Source organism: Python bivittatus, unplaced genomic scaffold, assembly GCF_059951505.1.
Source record: "Python bivittatus isolate LINGU-HERP-01145 unplaced genomic scaffold, Pbiv_v1 ctg000340_np1212, whole genome shotgun sequence".
Lineage (NCBI taxonomy): Eukaryota > Metazoa > Chordata > Lepidosauria > Squamata > Pythonidae > Python > Python bivittatus.
In genome coordinates, this window is record NW_028277056.1 from 18350273 (window position 1) to 18372255 (window position 21983).

General features: G+C 36.9%; 1 protein-coding gene across 1 annotated transcript in view; it reads left to right on the forward strand.

Moving 5' to 3' along the window:
• DDX10 (DEAD-box helicase 10) overlaps window positions 1-21983 on the forward strand; it is a 163829-nt gene that overhangs the window by 126575 nt on the left and 15271 nt on the right. Inside the window, exon 17 of the mRNA XM_088140641.1 lies at window positions 20075-20199. Within this exon, the coding sequence (XP_087996767.1) occupies window positions 20075-20199 (125 nt within the window). The remainder of the gene's footprint in view (window positions 1-20074; window positions 20200-21983) is intronic.

The following is a 21983-nucleotide window of genomic DNA, read 5'->3' on the forward strand; positions in this document are numbered from 1 at the left end:
CTGAAGTTGAGAAAGAGTGACTTGCTGACGGCTGCTTAGGACATTTTGACAGATGTAATTTTTCATACCCTGGATTTTTATATCTCAGTTTCTTAGCCTACTCCTACACGTACGAGTTCCCAGGGCTAGCTGGCTTTCTTCTGAGCGCCTTCTGTTGTAGTTCATCTTCTGTGTGAGCGCAATAAAGCCTTATTCCCAGCTCTCTTTTAGAATAATGTATGCTTGCTGACTTCTCTTCATCAATGTGCCCCCTTCAAACCATAAAAAAAGCAATTGGAAGGAAGCACTAATGAACTATTGGGGATGGGTCAAAATACCTATCCCCAATTTGTCACTGGAATCTTAATTTTTCTTCAGAAAACCCTCCATAAGTCAATTAGTCATAGTGGATGAAGGCCACTTGGAATATATATCTTTCATGAAAATTTCCCAAGGCAAATGGAATATTATATGTACAAATTATCCATGCAATTAATCCAAATTGGAATTAAAAAAAAATCCAGGAAGCCCAAATAATTCAGAATGACTGTTTCAGGAATAGTAATTGCAGTCCCTGTTTGAGATAGCACCCCTACATTACTAGTTTCTGACCTCCAAGCAGCCTGCGCAGGAATAATGCTGGTGGCTGAATTAAGAAGAAAGGGAGCTGCTCTACAATCAAGATGTCAAATTAGAGGAACGGCATAAGTGAAGAAGTTCACTCACTGCCATAGGTCTCTCCTTTTCCATTCAGCATTTTGGCTTTACCGAACATACGTTGAGAGCCAGTTTGTTGGAGTGATAAAGACTCCAGGCTGGAAACCGAGAGACCTTGAGTTCCAGTCCTACCTTAGGCACAAAGCCAGATGGGTGACCTTGGGCCAGTCATTCTCTCTCAGCCCTAGGAAGAAGGCAGTAGCAAACCACTTCTGAAATCTTGTCAAGGAAACTGTAGGGACTTGTCCAGACAGTTGCCAAGATAAAAAAAAAAACTGACTTGAAGGCACATCCATACAACATATAGACCCTGCCCTCCCGTAAACCATCCACATAATTCTCTTGGAGCAGCTGGAAACAAGTCTTAAGTGAGTTAAGCAATCTGAGTCTAGGCTTAATGCGCGGGAGGAAGATGGCAGCATCACAACACGTAGGTGTTGTTCCCAATGGCATATATTTAGTAAACTGCCTGAATTGATTTGTGTGCCTGTTTGCACATAGTATCTGTTTATTCAGTTCATTACAGTATGTAGATTATGTGTGGGGCCTAGTGCAATTATCTCCCCCCCCCAAATAATCATCTTCTCCGTTTTCTGCCTCCGCTTCTTAGTAACTTGCATTGAATGATATACATACAATTTCTCTTGCTATTTTTTCCTCTGCCAACTTCAGCAGTTTTATAGATCAAAGAACAAATCTCCAAATTTTAAACTGGAGTTTTCCACCTGCTGTTCTCCCACTTTCGTTTATGGCTTGCATTTCTATGTGATCTATTTACATCACACTCCTCACACCATAATTGGTGGCACTACACCCCCCCCCAGTTATAATCAGCAATCAGAAAAATATTGTCTCTGTGCTGGCTAATTATTTTAGGAGTGATTATTCAAATTAATTGGCATGCTATCGTTCATATTCCAGCTGCCCAAGAAGCCTGTGAGCATATTTGCTGAAGTTAAACTTCTCGTTTTGAAATCTGGATTGTTTTAAAAAATACTGGAAATGTGTAGTGTTTGTCTATTTTTCACTGTTATGCCAAATTCAAAGAATATTTTTGAGTTTAAGCACAGTGTTGCATTGAAATAACTTTCACCATTTTGCATTATCTTTAAGCTTGGAGTTTAAAGTTTCTTGATATAACTAGGATTTAAAAATGGCTATTTGTATGAGATTATTTGAAGTTGTGTCAGCAAAATAAATCATATAGAGAGCCAGCATCAATGTGGTTATATCACTGATTTACCATTTAGTTACTCCTTGAGGTGAAAATCCATGAAAAAGCATTAGATTTCTTTCTAAAAACCAGTGCATAATATAATTATCTCAATAATGTATGTTGATTGCTTGTAGAAAGATCTACAATTCTAATTTAAAATGTGTAATTTAGTATGCACATTTTTCACTTTTGCAAAAGGTTCCAGCATCACACGCTTCGCTTTCCTGTATTTTAGTGTACAAATATGGGGCAGAGTTCATTGCTGTATTTCTTGTTTTTTGACAGAAATACAGCATCTGCTGCTTTGGAAATGTACCACCCCTAGTTGTCTGGTTTCCTTCAAATATATTTCTGTACAACTAAAATGCTTTGAGTCACAACTTCTTTTGTTTTTGATTAAACAGCCATATGCTTTAGAATTAAACAGTCTCAGTTGTTATATTAAATTTGTAGATGACTTGCTACCTTACAAAACTCAATTATTTCATATCCCCCATCAGCCTTTTTAGAATGAACAGATGGAACACTTCTGCTGTGCCATCATGTTTCCTTGACTTATGATTAGAATTTGTAAAGATAATGTGTCACTCGCATATTTTGTATTTCTCCTGGCTGAAGATATGCTTTTGATTGCTCTCTTCCTTCGGCTGCACACTTCATGCAGCTGGGTCCCCTTCTGGCTTATGAAACATAACTGAAACCAACAGCAGTTCACGATGGGAAGAAATGGCTCTTGAGTTAATTCTTTCTGAGATAGATCACCTCAAAGATAATTACCTGTCCCTCTTGCCCAATTCATAGTTCAGCTGGCAGATTTGCACTTATCTCTGGAATACATGAAAACATTTTAAATTATTTTATTGCAACAAACCAACAGAAAAAAAATCCACTGCCCTGTAACAGAAATACTTTTTTTTTTTTTTTAAAGGGGGGGGACAAAGGAAAAAATAGTTTGGCAAATTATACCACAAACAAAACAACTCTAGTCTGTGTGGCCCAGTTGCTTAAAAGTCCTTTTTCTTGACCACTGACAACTTCTTTAAAAAGACTAATTCAAATGTTGACAAAGAACAAAATAATATAACCATTGCTACCTTTAACCTTCCAAAATTGTATAATAATTTTTTAGACATGAGTCTGAAATACTGGAGTAATAGCTAAGAAAAACATGTTTATCCTTGATGTACAGTGATAAGCCTGAAATCATATTAACGGTCTGTTGCATTCAGTCCAAACTTTAGCAAGAACAAGGAAAGCTGGATTGTATGAATTAATGCTCCAGTTACCTGATTGCATCTCCAAAGTGATTAAATGAACAATGTTCTTTAAAGTACACCCGTATATATAAAACACAATGTTACTTGGTATAAATCTAATTTTAAGATAATAGACTAATTTCAAATTAATTACAGTAATCTTCCACTGATTTAAAAGAACAGGACATTAACTTTCATCATTTGAAAGGTCATGTAAATAAGTAATATCAATTTCATCAAATTCCTTCAGCTTCCTATAAAAAATTAATTACTGGCTATGATTGATTTCTCTGAAGCACAAGCAGATGTGCAGCTATACCATCAGGGCCAAAGAGTTCAAATAATAAATGTTTAAGATGAATAAACTACAGAGAAGCACTCCAAGGTAAATCAAACTGATTTTTAAGTTCTGCAAATATTTTAGAAATAGCTTCCTCAGAACTAAGTTGATCCAAAGTTGTAAAACTCTCCAAAACCTGATTTACCTTAAGAAGGCTATTTTAAAATGGGTTATTCCATAATGTGAGCATTTCATAGGCAAAAAATTCACAACTATATTTCTGGTCTGGTATTTTCCATGAATCTTGCAAGATTATATGTAAATATTGGAACTGACTCTTAAGCAATCAAACATTCCAATACTTGCTAGAATTTCAATGAGTTTCAGTATTCTTTCATGTTAATTCCAGGAATCAGCTGAATTTTGAAATTCCTTGATATAATCTAAAGTAAAATAGATGCTAACTGATAAACTTGAAAGTATAGAAAACTAAATCTACCTTTCCCAGCTGGCATTTATAACGTGCACAGAAAATCTTGAATATGTTCCTGCTGGGCAAAATTATTTTATAGAATATAAATTTTCTTGAGATAATGTGGAAGAAATAAATAGGAAGATCTCTCAAAATGTAAATCAATCAAATTTGTCTTAACTGTATTTAACTTCCTGTAAAGCAGTGTTTCTCAACCTTGGCAATTTGAAGATGTGTGTAATTCAACTCCCAGAATTCCCCAGCCAGCATGTATAAAAAAGCATACAGAATTAAATCAGGACTCTTTAAACTATCAGTTTAAATCAGTTTCTTTTTTTATATATGTATATATATTCATTGAAGATTTTAATTACAATAATAACTAATACGAACTAAATTCAGAAAGAGAAAGGAAAGTAAAAAGAAAGTAAAAATTGCAAAGAAAGAAACAAAAAAGAAGAAAAAGGAAGAGTGAAATAAAAAGAAAAATATTAAAAAGTGACTTCCAATCTTCCTCACAAATATAAACATGTTTGGTAGCTCTTCACCCCGTATAAGGTTACAAACAGATATCTCTTCTTCCCATAACTCATCCCTTATCTATAAGCAAATCCATAAGACATCAACATTTCTGGTGTCAGCAAAAAATCTGTAAAAGGTTGCCAGAATTTCATAAAAACATGTCTTATTTTGACCTTGATCAAATAAATGAACTTTATATTCCTTCCTTTTACCTCTGAAAATTTAATTTTTAGTTCATTCAAATATTGTCGTAGGATTTGATCTCTCCTCAATTCTTCTTATCCCACCGCTAGGTTTCTGTAAATCCAAACGGAATATATTATCCGGGTCATTCTCTTGGTTTATAATTTGCATTTCCCCTTTAATTTTTAAAATTTCAGACAATGTCTGAGGATACGAATGTCACAGTTTTACTTCTGTGTAAATTCTACAGTTTACACTTCTGTTTTTGTAGAATCCAAGTCATAGGAGCGGATGGGACTGAAGATAGGATAGCACACTAGCGTATTCAAAATAGAGAATTATCAAGCTGGCAATCAACAACCCAAGCAACATCTCTGAGATGAAAAGTGATAAAAGGAGGTGTGGAAAGGTTGAGGCTTTTCTTGTTTTCTGCTCCTCCAGGTTGATTTTGAGAGCTTGTTTGGTGTAGTGGTTAAGGCATCAGGCTAGAAACCGGGAGACTGTGTTCTAGTCCCACCTTAGGCACAAAGCCACCTTGGGCCAGTCACTCTCTTTCAGCCCTAGGAAGGAGGCAATGGCAAACCACTTCTGAAAACTTGCCAAGAAAACTTCAGGGATTTGTCTAGGTAGTCGCCAGGAGTCAACACTGACTCCAAGGTGCACACGCATATACACACACGTTGATTTTGCAATAGTATCCAGGGAGAGACAAGTAATGCATGGGAGAGAGGATGGTTAAGGGAAAAATTGTATCACTCCTTGCCCCTATCATTTTTTTAAATCTGTGGATTGTTTTATCTGCGGATTATCAGTTTATAGAGGCTGCCTAAATGTGATTTTCGTATAGATTTGAAAGTGCTAGAAAAAAACCTGTGGAAAAACTTTCCCCCCCCCCCCTGGTCTTTTTTTATTTGTTTCAGGCAGAGTTTTAAAAAGTGAAAAATAAAAGAAATGGATGGTGAATAGTTCCCAATACTTTCTTTTTCAGTTATACATAAAATGATTAAGGAAAATATGTATATATGTATCTATTACTGCCCGTACTTTTCTCTGTAAAACTACGCTTAAAAATCCAGGACATTTTTCATCTCTAGATCCACCAACTTCTGCATTGTGGCTGTCAATGTCTAAACTTTTATTTATGTTTTATAAAATTACTACTGCTGGTGCTTTGTTGAAGCAAAGTTCTTGTTGCCAGAGGAGTCCCTGCCTCCCCCCAAAAAAGAAATGAAAAAGAAACACCATCTGGAAATTCAGAAAGAGATAGGATTCTTAATTAATTAATTAATTAAGGTTGCAATTCTAAGGAACAGTTATATGGAAGGCAAATCTGTGAAGCAAGTGGCATACAAATGAATGTGTAAATAAATTAATAAATAAATTCATGACTGATTCCCATCTGTGGCAGTTGAAAAAATGTTATTCTTTAAAACATGTATTGTGCAGTCATTTTCTATTTTCAGCTACTTATCCTGTAGGCTGCCTGGGTGATGCTTTTGCTATAGGATGTACAGCTTTCCAATTCTATTGTGCTTATACCTTTTAAAAGCTTGCATTCTTCAAGCAAAGCACCTAGTCTGTCTTGCTGATTGAAACAGTTTGCTTGATTTGTTATCACCCATAAGTGCCAGAAAGTTGCAAAAATGGCCCACAAAATTAGGAAGACATTGAGGCAGCTTCCTTATGGAAAAAGGCAAAAGTAGAGATACCCGACATAAAGATTTTCTCCTTCTCTCATTTATCTAGGACTTTGGGCTGTGAAGTGAAATCAATGGACAATAAACTTAGGACAAACAAAAGAAAGTACAATACATTATTTATATTAATAAAATTTGTTATCACCACAAATTGTTTTTGCTTGTTACCTGAGACACTTTTAAAAAGGGATTAGACAAATTCATAGAGAAATTACATTCTTTAGAGATGGCATAACAGCATGTTTTTATATTTGAACTTAATTGTCTTGAGTGTTGGAATGGTTTGATGAACGGGAAAGAGAATACGACCTTCAAACTTTCATCTGGAAGTCTTTTAATGATTTTTTTCTTTGAAGTTTCAATCTGGCAATATCTTATTATTCATGGGACACTTGTTTGGATAGGGAAATTGAATTTATCCAAAATCCATTAAAAACAAATCTCCTGACGCTTGGGAACCAGCTCACAAAAAGCCTTGTTTGAACATAATTTAAGAAATACTGTATTAAACAAATGCAGCAGAGTTGGGTGGTTTAGTACACCAAAGCCTGATATGCATTCATTGGTGGTGTTACCTCATTGATAGCTTTGGTTTATCCTGCTTCAATTCCTCATTAATTGCTGAGGTAATTAGCTGTGATTAAAATTTCCGGCATATATATTCCCTTTTAGAAATGCCGAAAGAAAAAGTAAATTTGAAGGGCTAAGGACAATGTGCTGCATACGCCCTTCAAATACAACTTTGCTTTTCCAAATAACATTCAGTTATTCTATTTTCTTTGCATTTTTACAAATTAGTAATAGCATTCCATTGGAAATCTTTCTGGTCAATCCAGTGTTATGGTAGGAATGTAAAAAGAATTAAAATGATCAAAGTAGCCTGTAGAAATGTTAGAATCAAATATATTAGGAATATAGGACAGTATTCTGTGAAGTATCAAAATATTTTAAATATCCTATAGTAAATAGTATGCCTTTAGGTGGATAATGTGATATAATTATTATCATTATCTTTATGATTATCATCTTAGAGGAGTTCAAAGACAAATGAGTTCTAGTATAGACTGATAAAATATTTAACCAGTTGCATCTTCTCTAAAGTTAGTATTCACCTTTTCTGGTAAGTATTTAACAAGGGTGAATAATTAAATTTTTTCTCTAGTGCTATCATGCTGTAAGATGGTGTCTTCATGTTTAAATACTTCCTTAGTTAAAAAAGAGAGGGCTTCTTTCAGAAAGTAAAACTAGCATTTTGGGCAGAAGACTAGATTGAATCTGTTCCCTGAAGTGGTGGTTTTCCACATGAGGAAGGATGGTTGCTGCTGCTGCTGTGGTTGTTCCCCTTCACAGTGGGCTGCTTTCAAATAAAGAATCAGAGGATAATGGACGGGAACATCTAGTCCATCCCTCTGCAATGTGCAGGGAAACCATCCTCTGGAGATGTCTGTGAAGTTGCTTCTTAAAACCTTCCACACCTTCCATAGGTAGACAGTGCCACCGTTGTAGAGATTATTGTTTGGCAAGGTTCTGTTGGAAATATTTTGTTGGTTCTCTTACACAAATCAAAAAGAGCTTGTGTTTTGGAAGTTTGTTCTCTTTTTTCCCATTCTGTTTGACTTTCTAATGTCTGGCAAGGGGTTGGGAGGTAGGAAAAAGAACCTCCTCCATCTCAGGTTTTCACATGTCTTGCCTTACCCCAGGGAAAGTTATGGGCATCAGCATGTTTGCTGTTGTAACTCTCCACTGTGGTTCATAAAAGGTATAATACCTAATCTTGCCTAATCGTTAAGGTCTAAAAATAAAATAAAGCAATTAGCCAGTGTGATTGAATCATAAAGCTCCATTCATATTGAAATCCAAATGTTGGCTGCTTGCCAGACATTGTTGCTGCTTAGCTGATGACTGCATCGTGGGATTTTTTGCTTTTTTTTAACCATCCAGTAAAAACTGAGTCAGCCTATCTAATTAAGAATAAAAACGGTTCAGAAAGATTTTGAAAATGTGCAGTATTTGCTGTTGAAATAGAGGAAAACAGCTTTGAAATTGCTGTTCGTGGAGGAAAAAAAATACAGATAATGCGACAAGATGCTTCACATTTAAGCATGTTGCAAGTTTGAGTTGCATTTTGAGATTATCTTCTGATACCTTTCTGAGGTGGTAGGTGCCTTTACAGCTATAATGTTCCACTTGTAGAAGAGTGTCCCCCAAAGAATTTAATCAGGTACTTATTTTTTTTATTTTTATTTTCTTAAAAAGGTTATAGTAGTTGTGTTGGCCTTAACTTGCAGAGGTCATATTTTTGAGGAGGCTAACTGAAGTTCCATAATAGTTGCAAGGATGAGAGTTTCTTAATATTGTTCATCAGGCAAGATGGTTAAGCATCAGGAAAGAAAATAACTAGAAATTCATATTCTTAGAGAACCTCCAGACATGCAAACTGGATCTTATCAGATACCAGATGTAGTTGCAAAAGGGTCATAGATTTCGAAGTGGCCAATGATCTCCCTACTCAATGCAGAATCCATTTTAAAGCATCTCTCTTTGTAACTCGTTCTCTACTGATGAACTGTCCCTACCATCAGGAAGTTTTTATTTGTTAGATGTATTTATTTATTTTTATTTAGACTTTTGTTCAGGAACTCAAGGAAGTGTACAAGATGCTCCCTCCTCCTATTTTTCCCCACAGCAACATTATTCTGAAGTAGGTTGGGCTGAGAGACAGTGACTAGCCCAAAGATATCCAGTGAGTTTCTGTGGCTGAGAGTAAATTTGAACCTGGGTCTCACTGGTACCAGCCAAATACTCCACTACTATGCGGTCATTTTGCAGTTGCACAGCCAGCTGTTTCTGAAACACTGTTTTGTTTTCATCATTTTAAAACATTTATTTCTATCTACCCATAATTTCATCATCTCATCTTTCTCTGCAGCCAGCACCTACCTTCTAATTGAAAGAGTCTTCATTTATATTTCCACTGTATCCATAAATTAAATACCTTCAGCTTGAACTTACTGTAACATTGAACTGTTACACTGGACTGTTAGAAAAATCAGCGTAATGGAATACTTTGAAACTGGTGGGGAGAATCTTGGTTTGCAAAACATTTTAGAGATGGAACCATCTGCTTGTGAATGGGTGACCATGTAAATGGAATAAAATAGATATAATTACATAATCAAACACATATTCCTTCTTTATTAGGCTGGGAAGTAGAAGCATCTCCCCTGTAGTTAGCAAAAGGATCAGGAGGGTCAGAAGGATCACAAAAGCCCCCTCTTTAACATATTAAATTACAAATGGGGTACAAATGTACACATGTCCAAATTCTGGGATTCAGAAACTAACAGCTTTTCCTTTCAGTAAACCTAAATAATCTGACTTTGTAAGAATCTAGTGTTATTGGTTGTGAACAGTTGTTAGGGACTTGGCACACTGGAGCGATGCTGGAGCTGATGCTGACTGTGTAGATTTCCTTGATGTCCAAATAAAGCAATCTCTCAAGAATGGTCGGTAAAAAAATAAAAATAAAAAAAAATAGAGTAAACAAATAAATAAAGGACAAGCAAATAATAAGCACTTGCCTCCATTAAAATACAAAACAGATTCTAGCTATTACAGGCAAAGGTGTTTCCATTGTATGTCACTTCCTCGTGAGATGGGCGGTGTCTAAATTCAAAATATAAATAAATAAACAAGTACGAGATATACAGTTCCTTTGGCGAGTGCAAAACAGAAATAAGTGGAGTGTGAAACCACTGGCGATGATTCTCTTCCCCTTCCTTTCTGTTTCCTGTCTTTCTCCTGCCTCCATCGCCTTTCTTGCCCTCCTTCTCTTCTCAGCCCAGCAGATTGCCTAGGAATGACAAATGGCTCTTGTCGTGGTCTGAATATACTTGAGTTGCCTCATTTAGCCTGAAGGTTTTGTTCACCATTGTTAAACTGAGAAAACACCGTGCTCAATAGAGCTGTTAGGAGATACAAAATGTAGGACCTAGCTGGCCCCACCTGTACATTTACAAGAGGGGTTTACAGAGAAAAGAGTGATTTTATTGCTCTACCTCTTTCTCTGTTCAGCAAAGATACTTGGGCCTGGATATCCTGAGAGGTTTCTGCCCAGAGAATAGCATGGGCTTGCCATGAATCAGGTTTAACCTAAAGTTTTCAAGTCCTGAAAAACAATTCAGGGAAATTTTCTGCAATTGTCAGTTTGGATTAACTGAGGGTTATGCACAGCTTTCATTTATCGAGTGCTTCATATATCAGTCAGTTTAATACAGAAAAATAATTTGGTGCAGATACATCAATCAGAGAGCCTCCATTCCACTTATTCATTCATTTACAAAGTGTATTTATCATGTTTGCTTGTGGAAATTCAAGGTGGTGGTCTATCACCCATCTCCTAATGTCTTCTGGGCCATACTCTTTTTAAAACAGTTGCCTAATACTCTCCGGGTTTGACCCCTGGACTTAAAATGCCAGGTTTTTAAAAGAGGGTTTTCCTCTCTGTAAGTTACTTTTTACTTGATAAAGCAAATTCAGTCCTTCAATTGTATGTCGTCGGATTTGCTTCATGTTTGCAGAAATTGAAAACTAATTCTAAAATATACATAGCTTGCCATAGATTAATATTTTGAGACTGTGTGTCACCGTAAGGGCTTTGCTTTCATGCTGAATAATTATTTGAAATTAGGACAATTGTTCCATATGCAGTTTGCAATAAACAGTTGCTTGGATGCGAAGTTAAAATGGCCTGCCATCTGACTGTTGCATCTAGCATTACAATGCAATTAAAGCAAAATTGTAAGTTGCAGCAAGATTACTTTGCTGAGGGATGTGCTTGGCTGCTTTCCCAGAAGTTATATTTGACATAACTCTACAGGGACCTTTTCCCTCCATTGTAATGTTATAAAGTCTAACTGTGCAAAGAAAAATGTTAAGATTTCAAACCACAATTATCTCTGCAAACCTTCTTTTTTCTGGTCTTTATGTCAGAGAGATGTCTGTAGACTTATTTGTTTAGTGATGTTCGTAGAGGATCTGTTGATTACAGCATTTCAATACTACTTTATGTGCCAATTATATAGGATTTGTAGCATTAGAAGTTGGTATATACTGTCAGGAGCCTTAGTTCAAGGACTGTAGCACTGACTTTTAGATCACTGTTTTCCAAACTTGGCAACGTTAAGATGTGTGGACTTCAACTCCTAGAATTCTTCAGGCAGCATAGTGGCTGGGGAATTCTGGGAGTTGAAGTCCACACATCTTAAAGTTGCCAAGTTTGAAAAACCCTGCTTTAGATGCTTTACACTGAGAGTAGCTATGTTGAGAAGAAACCTTGTGTTGTTTTTCAGTGTCAGACAATAAAGTAACCTAGTTTAGCCTTTAACACTAAACTAGGATGATACTTCCCCTTTCCATCTTTTGGTGCACGCACCAAGGTGAGTTTGGAAGGTGAACTTAGATGCCATGCCTGTAAATAAAGGGATGGGGCTTTGATTGTCCTGCCATCTTTACTCTTTTGATTCTCCCCCCCCCCCCCCACAATACTTTATGGATGCCCCTGGAGAAAACAAAGAAATACAGGATCATAAACTATTTTGCAAGATTCAAGAGAGGCATTAAAATTAGAGACCATGCAAGCAAACAAACAGACTTAAGAACTGCCCTGCCTAAAGCAGAGCATGGAAGGACCTGTATCCCTCTCCTCTTGGGCAATAGTTCATTATTGGGTATTGCTCCTGAAAGGCCTTCAGTTACTCCCCATCTGTGTGTTTGTAGGAGGTAGGATGTTCCTGATGGTATTGCAAATTATGGACAAATTATATATATGAGAGAGAGGTTTTCAGGTACCTTTGGCCCCAGATAAGTGATAAACCAGAAGTCCTGGCAAAAATAATTGGATTATCTGTTAGTGTGATGGAATGTATCTACGAAGGGAGGGTGATGTGGTGTATTATTAAGAGACCTGCAGAAATCATATCATTACAAACTCTCTGAATGTGACATTTTCCTTCTACTTAATCCTTAACGAATATCTTGAGTCATACTTTGAATTTATTGTTTATATAGCCCACAATTCAAAGTACTACTGGGCTCATGGAACCAGGCTCAGCTTTGAGATTTACATTACCCTTCCCTTCATAGATACATTCCATCGCAGTTAGTATGTGATTAAATCAAATCTAGTTATGCTGATATAAAAACCATCCAGCTCCACTGCATTCTACAAATTGTATACATTGTAGATGTATATGGCACTTTTTAATTTACCAAAATCAAATAACTGGTTTGTGATCTCTCCTTTTAAAATTCCTAGTCTCAGAGTTACCAAATTAAAAAGAGATTGATGAAGAAGGCGCTTTACCCATTGTCGCTCGTTTCTTACATTCAAGTGCATAAAGATGAATATTCATTTCATTGCAGGACAATGTGCGGCCTTCTTTAAAATTTTGCTCTTCCCTCATCAGGAAGTTGTGTTGGGAAATTGGCTCCCTGGTGCAATTTAAAGGCTAGTCATCACCTTTAAACCTGTACATGGCTCTGGACTTGGGTACCTCTTGGATAACTTCTATGTGTCCAGGAAGCTTTATGAGGGAAGGCTTGCAATAGAGTGTCCCACTATTGAGGAAATGCCATATGCAGGGACCACATAGTCGAGCCTTGTCAGTAATGGCTCCTCTCCTTTGGAACAGCCCACCTCTGGATATTCAGATCATCCCCTCCCTATGATACCTTAGTAGAGTGATAAAAACTTGATTCTTCTAAAAGGCATTTTGGGATGATTGAATTACGTTATTCCCGAATAGTGGCACATCAGTTGATTATTTGTTGTTGTACTTTCATTTTAACTCTAGTCGGTGTATCTTCTGTGCTGCTCAGAGTCTCTGGAAATGAGGCTTCATTTACTGATTCATTAAATAATGAATAAATAAATTCTGTGTCTTTTGTGGTAAGGTGCTTCATTATAAGCTACTAGTGTTGTATAATGGAGAGAACATGTAGTAATAATTGTATACTGGGTGTCCAGGTGAATTCTGAAAATTGCAAAATATTGTTGTTTAAAATGGACAACAAATGCCTTTCAGGAGTAGCTGGGCTGTGCGATATTTGCTAAGGTTATGTTGCTACTAATAGTGGTGGTAAAAATATTCTCTTTTTTTTTTTTTTGTCTGCGCTCAGTCATTACTGACCCTGCAGTGACTGCTTGGACGAGTCCTTGCAGTTTTCAAGGCAATTGTTTCGGAAGTGGTTTGCCAGAGCCTCCTTCCTAGAGCAGAGCCCAGCTGGCGGGCGCAGGAGGCGGGGTTTCCATTGCTTCGCGCCCTTTTCGGGCGCACGGGGTTTTTCGCGCTTACCGGCAACTGCTCCCGACTCCCGTGCAAGCACCCCCAGCATTTTTCCTCCCACCGGAGTGAGAGTCCCCATTTATCTACTCACGTGAGTTTTCGACCTGTTGGGTTGACAGGAACTGGGGAGGAAACAGCAGCTCACCCTGTTTAGCGCGAAGGCTGGACTCGAACCGCCGAAGCGTCAGCCATTTCTGGCCGGCAACTTTCATGTATTTCCAGATTGATCATCATTTTAAGCACTTTAAGTTTCCTTTTTTTAAAAAGATAACTTGGAGTTTTATGGCAATGCTGGATGTTTTTGCTTTTTAGTCATAGAATCACAGAATACATAAATGCCTAAATATATTATTGTCCTGTATGTCTCTGTGGGTCTGTTGATTCAGCGGTATACAAGTAGAATAAATAAATTATATATGCAATATGTGTACATTTGAGAAATCATTTGTCATATATTAATTGTACTGTTTCAGTAGTGTCATTAACACTATTTTTGCATAAGAGCTTTGGTGCAGCCTATGTAAGGGTAATTTAATTTACTGCTACTATTTTTGGCTTCTTCAGTGCTTAGAAATGTAATTTAAAACTGATTAAATAAAAAAGTTATTTATTCTTAAGTGTATCATTTTGAATAATTCAGATTATTATAATATCACAGCTTGGAAATACCTTCTTTAAAATATTTTCTCAATTTTATCCAGGCATTAGAATTATTGTACCAGAGATTTATTATTTTTTTAAGCCTGAATTCAGGCCTTATTTAAGCTTACTTAGCTGTCCTTAAAATGCAGGGAAGCTATTCCATTTCAATTCTCATTTATTTCCAAAAGCTACAGTCTGCAATTTAGAAACATTGGCACCAAATAAAATATTCTTTGACAAAAGGAAATTGGTTTTGCTCTTTCATATGCAAACAAATGCAAGGTTGAAAAAGGCTGGGGAATAGAAAGGGAATCAGAATAATTGGGCAGAATGATTATCTAGGAAAGGGAGAGATGCAAATTCTTGAAATATAAATGTAGCACATTTTTAATGTGTTAGAAAAAGTCAAGACTGAAAAATAATTCAGATCATTGTGCAGATCTGCGTCTTTATGAAGTTTGGAGGTCAGCAACCGAATCCCGCCGATGCTTTGGTGCCCATGATGCCACTAGATGGCACTTAGGAACCTCTTTTTAAAAAATGCAACATTAAAAAAAAACACACAGAATCTTAGAAAAACATTAAAAAACACACACACAGAATCATAGAATGTATGAAGTGGGAGGGATCTATACGACATGTAGTCCTATTCTTTGTTCAGTTCCAGATTTGACTAAGCCATCCCAAAAGTTGTGAAAACCTCCAGTGAAGGGGAGCCACCATTGTTCTAGCGATATTGTTCCGCCACTTAACGGCTCAAAACCTTACAAGATTTCACCTTGATTCTCCCATCTTTTAATTTCCATAGAATAGTCCTGTCTGCTCTCACTTTCAATAGAGAACAAACCTATCCCTCTTGCATGTTTCAGTCTTTTAGAACTGTATCATCTCTCTCCTCAGTCTTTTCTTCTGCTGTCTAAACACGTCGAGCTCCTTTCAGCCATTCCTCACAGGGCTTGGCTTCCAGGCACTACCTAATTAATGCTTAGATTACAATTCAGTTACCTGTAAGATTTATACTTCTGAGTTTTGTCCTGCATTTCAAAGCTTACAAAATATACTGAAATGTGTATTTTAGAAAGGTAAACTTGAGAGAAGTACATTGAAGATATCCATGCTTTGTGAATGTATCTTTCCTCCAGAATAATAATGAATTTTCATGAAATTTTAAAAAGAGATTCACAGATGAATATAGACAGGGTACATTTATCAATGAACATATACAAACCTGGCACATTATGGAACCTATCCTCTCCTTCCTCTCCCCCCACCATACCCCCCCCAACCATATCCCAATTTAAATTCTACATCAGTCCAACTACTCCATGCACCTGATGAAATGAGCTGCAACTCATGCTGATGCCTGTTAATAAAATTTGTTAGTTGGAAAAAGTGCTACCAGAAACCTGATTTTTGGAATTGAAACGATCCATCCCCTGCTTCTAAGATACTCAAACATTGTACTGAATTTTAGAATAAATAGGACTCTGAATGGATATTTACTATTCTACCCACTAGAATTTTTGGAAGCAAGTAGGCTTCTCCTGTTGTAAATATTTTGAATGTTTGCCATTACTGGAAGAACAAGTTTTTTTACTTGTGTAACATTTGCTGACTTTATATAGTTTAATTTTCTCATGATCATTTCATCCCACACTCAAGAAAGCCAGCTGTCATTTAGTTCCATTTTTGGCATCTTCTTTTATGACAACCCTGCACCTACCCACATATACCTTTCTTGTGCATGTGCCTAAGATGATATGAACATGCTGTAGTTAAAATGTGATTAATTCCCAACTTACTTTCTATTGGGAAAAATAAACCCTGACACTTGCATTAAGTTCCTCTATTTTCATCTGTTACTGAAGCTCTACACCAGTGTTTTTCAAACTTGGCAACTTTAACATGTCTGGACTTCAACTCCCAGAATTCTCCAACCAATTAATAACAAAATCAGATGTTGGAGGTAGACTTTTATTTTAATTTTGCTCTTCTAGAGTTGTTCTTTAGTTATGTTCTTTATTTATTTATTTGATTTGTATGGCTTGCAGTGAGTTTAAAAATCTAAGTTGTTAAATTGATTAATTATGTGCCACCAAGTCATTATCAACTCTTAGTGACCACATAGATAGATTTTTCCATGAAAAACATTAAAGTGCACATTTAAATTAATACTTAAATTGATTAACAAAAGCCTGGTGGAAGAGAGACATCTTTACAGACACTGAGAAAGTGTCGGCCAAACACATCTCCTGTATGGCTAATATTTTTAGGCTTTCCTTAAATCTTTTTCTTTTTTCTCTTTCTTTTTTAGAAGAGAAATTTTGTTTTCACTGAACAGAGATGCTTGTTAGGTGGCAATAAGGGCACATTCTTAAGTAGTATAGTGTAGGTATGGTAGGATGTATCTAGGATTTAATAAAACAGCTGGAAAGATTGAAGACATTTCACTTAGATTTATTTGTAAAATCATACTTGCCACCAGAAAACAAGCCTTCATATTATGCTGTCATTCTTGGAAATACTATTATTCTCTCCTAAGTATATAAATCGTATGGTCCTAGGTAGAATGAGGTCAATTTTATTTATTTGCTAAATTTATATCCTGCCTTTCCTCCAGGAGCATTCATCACACTCCCTTCTCCAGTATTTCTTTGTGATGTAGGCTAGGCTGAGAGAGAGAGTGATTGGCCCAGAGTTACTCAGTGAGCTTATATGACTGAGGATGGACTTGAATCTGGGTCTCTGCAGTCTTAGTCCAGCTTCTTAACCACTATACCTCACTGGCTCATTTACAAAATCAAATCTAAAAGAAAAGTCAGAGTTTCACTCCCCACTGCATTGTGTTCTCAGTGCATAATTTTCTTGGAACACGTATAATAGTTAACCTGAAAGTACATGGACTTATCCTTGTTTAGGAGTGACAATTTAAATCACTGGTCTTTAGCTGGCGCAGTAATATTAGATGGTTTTGTGCCCAGAAGTACCACCAATTAAATTATTTTGTTTATGCTTTCTCTCTTGGGGAGGGAAGGGAAAAAGAGCATATTTAGCTACCTGTTTCACGTGGACTTAAGATGATTTTAAGTGTCTGAACACTGTTCCATTAGATCAGTGTTTCTCAATCTTGGTAACTTTAAGATGTGTGGACTTCAACTCCCAGAATTCCCCAGCCAACATGCTGGGGAATGTTAAAGTCCACACAACATAAAGTTGTCAAGGTTGAGAAACACTGCATTAGATAGGTATTGCCTATATAAATAGAGGAATCCTCAACTTACAACCACAATTGGAACCGGAATTTCCATCACTAAGTGATGTGGTCGTAAAGTGAGATGTCATGTGACTGTATCACTCAGCAATGGGAATCCTGGCACTCCACATTGCTGTCATTAAGCAAATTTCACCAGACGTTAGCCAAGGACCTGACCAACCCCAATCCAAGCCATTCCAGGCTTGGTCCCTCCCAGCCTTGAGCCTCAGGTAAGGGACTGCCTCCAACTCCCCCTCGCCTATCTTCCCCGCATCTCTGCCTTTTTGATCACATGACCGTGGGGATGCTGCAATGGTTGTAAGTGCGAGGACCAGTTGTAAGACACTTTTTCAGCACTGTCAGTTGTTAAACAAGTGGTCGTAAGCTGAGTAGTTATTAAACGAATGTTCATAAGTCAAGGACTACCTGTAGTACATTGAACAATACATAAAACTTGTTTAGATATACAGTTCAATTCTATATTAAATATTTGCCACAGACATACATTATGCATCTGTTGGAGCCTGGCTGTATAACTCCTAGCTCAAAAATAAAAGTTTTACAGCTCTTACAGAAAGTATTTAAGCTTGACTCCAATCCACCTATAGTGAGCATCCAGTAAAAAGGCTCTTTTATATAACCATGTTATATGAATTTATTGCATGGATATACTGATGAGAAGGCAGTTTTTAATAAATCATAACTGTTGTGATAGCATAAAGAAGAAGAGATTTATGAGGTATGAAGGGTATAAGATATATGGTAGCTTTCCCCAAACTTGGTGTCTGACTTTCATCACATTTTATTCAGTGGCAATGTTAATTGAAGGATTCTCCAAGTTCTGCCCAGAATGGAAAGGATGGGTATGATACCATCAGAGTCAGCACAAGTATGCCTGGAAAAGTCAGGGAAGCTGCTGGAGCACCAATATGCATGGCATCTGCAGGGGAAGCAAGTGATGTGACCCAAGTCATGATGTCATTGCGGTCTAATGGATGCCTATATTGATATGATATATTCCCTAAGACCAGCCCACCCAGAAATCTGGAACAGATTAGTTTGTATTCTTTTCTCTTTTTCCCCCAAATATTTTCTTCTTTTCCTTCTGTGAGACATGTTGACATTGTTGATGGATATCAGCAGAGAGAGGATATGAGCAATAAAACAGCTAAGTCTTCAGATATCATTATTTCTCACTAAATTAATTTAAGATGTTTCAGCTGTAAACACTGAATCCAGAGCACCATCAGCTGCAGACTCAGCTGGCCCTTTGGTCACTCTTTTCTTCATTATCTCCAAATGTAATCTTCCTGGAGATAAGTCTTGTTTTCTATTTTTATGAAAGCTACACATAAGTCATCAATCACCAAATGTATTTCATCTTGCTTACCATAAATTAAGTTACACTCCTTACACTGTATAAGGATTTGTCAGGTGTTCCTAAAATAAAAAGACAAATGAATCAGCAGCTTGGTAGCATAATCTATTTGCAGATGAAAAATTGGCATTTTGTAAACCGTAGCATACTCTGGAGAAAGAACTTTGATATCTGTATGAAAAGGAAGGAGTTTGACCTTCTTTAATTGGAGGATGGATTACATTTTATAAGAAGGTTTCATGAAGTTGTTCCAATTGCCCTAGGAACTGCAGTATGTTTGAACTGATCCTGCAAAAAATACAGGTAGTCCTCGTTTAGCAACTGCCTTGTTTAGTGACAGTTCGCAGTTACAAAGGTGATGAAAAAGTAACTTTATGACCAATCCTTACATTTACGACCTTTGCAGGTCTGAAGAAGCCAAGGAAAGCTGAAGTAAGTACATAAGCACAGTTGTAGTTTCACTTAATGACTGCTTTGCTTAACATCCAAGTTGTTGGTCCCAATTGTGGTTGCTAAACAAGGGCTACCTGTAAATAATATCTACAGTATCATTATTGATTTTAATGATCAGTATCATTAAATAATAGTGATCAGTATCATTTGTACTATATTTTTGAACAGTCAAGCCAGACAAGTAGATTGGATACAGACTGCAAGTTCTAAATGTTGTAATTAACTCCATAGAAAGTTGCCAAAGTCATTTAATGTGAGACATTGTAGATTATCCTTCTGACTTTAGATTTTTCGGGTTCCTCTGTGGGGATACCTAGCCATCCATACAAGTAGTTTTTAAGTGAATGAGCAGCATCGTGATGCCACAATCAGTGATGGACCTACTCAAACTATTGCAGTCCTAATCTCTGTTTGATCATTCAAGTTTCTCATCACCAGCTCTGGACATTACAAGAACAAGGAATGTGTGCATGTGTGTACACATACACACACAGATATACAGAGAAACATGCAAATAACAAAGATTACATAGACAGGACTGAAACAATATAAGGGCAGTTTCTGAAGACTTTGTTTAGATTCTTTCCTGTGTATATCTCAAAGATATTTAATGGATTTTTCTTGGAACTAACAGAGATCATAATATGTGAAGATATCTAACTCTGCAAATCTTTATGTAGACTGAAGAGGACACTGTAGCCTTTCTGGATCACAGTGACAGTGGTGAGGAATTTGATCCAAGTACGCTTCCAGACCCAGATGGATACGGAGATGATGAACAAGAGATTCTTCCAAAAAGCCACAGGTATTTGTTGCACTGACATTTTAATTTGCTTCCCCCCCCTTCTCTTCTCTTTTTTTCCCTTCTTACCAGATTCTAAACATGTTAAAGACAATCAAACAGTTACCTTTATTCTGCTGCAGTTAGATCAGCCAATTAGTTTAGATTATTCAACTATGGACAGGACAACGCAGAATAGCCCTGGCTGCTAATTTAGATCTGTGGCTTTATTATATGGAGTCCTTGGGGTTCTCTGAGCTTGGCTGTTTTCTTGCAAACATTTCATTACCCGGCTAGGTAACATCTTCAGTGCTAGAATGGAATGGGGTTTGCTCTCTGTTTATATCCAGTGGCATGCCCTGCCAGTGTTGCTGGGGGTGTGGGTTTTGTTTTGTTTTTCCTTCTGGTAGTTCCTTCCTCCTCACCAGCAATCACCACCCAGATAAGCAGAGATTAACACCAAGATTATCACCAGACATACAATCAGCAGTAAACAATCCCCTAATCAAGGAACTACAGCTCACAGTTCAACCCTGAGCTACTACACATATTTGCTTCTATTGGCTTTATTATGTAGCAGGTATAGACACAAATATCACAGATATTAGTGGTAAGAGGGATTTTGCACATAAAGCTGTATGTACTTTGGCTTCCCCATGATTGTGGGTTATTGGACACAAAGGAGCATTGGAGAAATTGCCAGAGCCTCCAGGGATCTTTCACCTCATTGTCTGGCCTCTCCTTCCCACTTCAAGAGGATCTGAATGATTCAGAGGCTGGCAGTGCTGCCACTGCTAGCTGAGACCATGACCGGCCATAGAGCAGCAGTGCAGGAGAAGGATATAGCCACAGCAGGATACTTTCTTCTTCCTTCTAGATCATTCTTCTGCTGTGACTCATATTGGGGCCCCAGGAAGCATGTGACAAGGGAAATCCCAGGACTTCCTGTGTAGATTTAAAAAAAGGCATGATAGTGGGCATAATTGAAGTCCCGCCCCTTGTTGCATGTGCAACACTCATAAAAAGGAGCAAGATTTGGTCAAATGGTCATAGTTTCCATCTTGACTTTTTTGCTGCTCCTGTGGACGCTCTCAGATCTGTCCCTGTGCCTTACATAGTGGCCCAAGGTGGCCACCTCCCCTGCTTTCACCATTTGTACATTCTTGCTTTTAATATAGAGAAGTAAGATGCATGCATTTTTTTTTAAAAAAATACTTATTTAGTTTATACATACACAGTTAACAAGATAATATTTAATCTTAATGGGAAAAAAATACAAACACAAACTAAGAAAAACAAGATTTTCCCCCCCTTAGCACATAGGTAATAAAATGAAGAAAGTACATCTTTGTACTAATGATGTTGGGAAAAATTTGATGTGTTTGTCTTGGTTGTAGAAAGCTTTAGAAAAAGTCTTTTCAACCATGGGTGGCATTTTTTCCCTATCTCATCCCTTAAAGGATGGAAGATGTGTATAATCCACTATTTTATATCTGCTATTTAACAAATCACCTTTAAGCTGCATCCTTCCACAAGCTTAGTGAAATGAATTTTTCATGTATCTAGTATCATTTATTATACTCCTTGTTTAAGGCAATCATAATGTTAAATAACTAAGAAGGTGGGGAGAGGCACAGGGGACAGTAGCAGCAGAGCTGAATATTCATCAGGCAAGTCAAATTGAATTTTTAATATCTCTAATTCTTCAACACTGTTGAAAAGGAATGTTGATTTGGAACAAAGATCTGATCAGTTTTTTCATTACCTTCAATTAATCTTTTACATACTTGGCTGTTCATCTTAGTTCT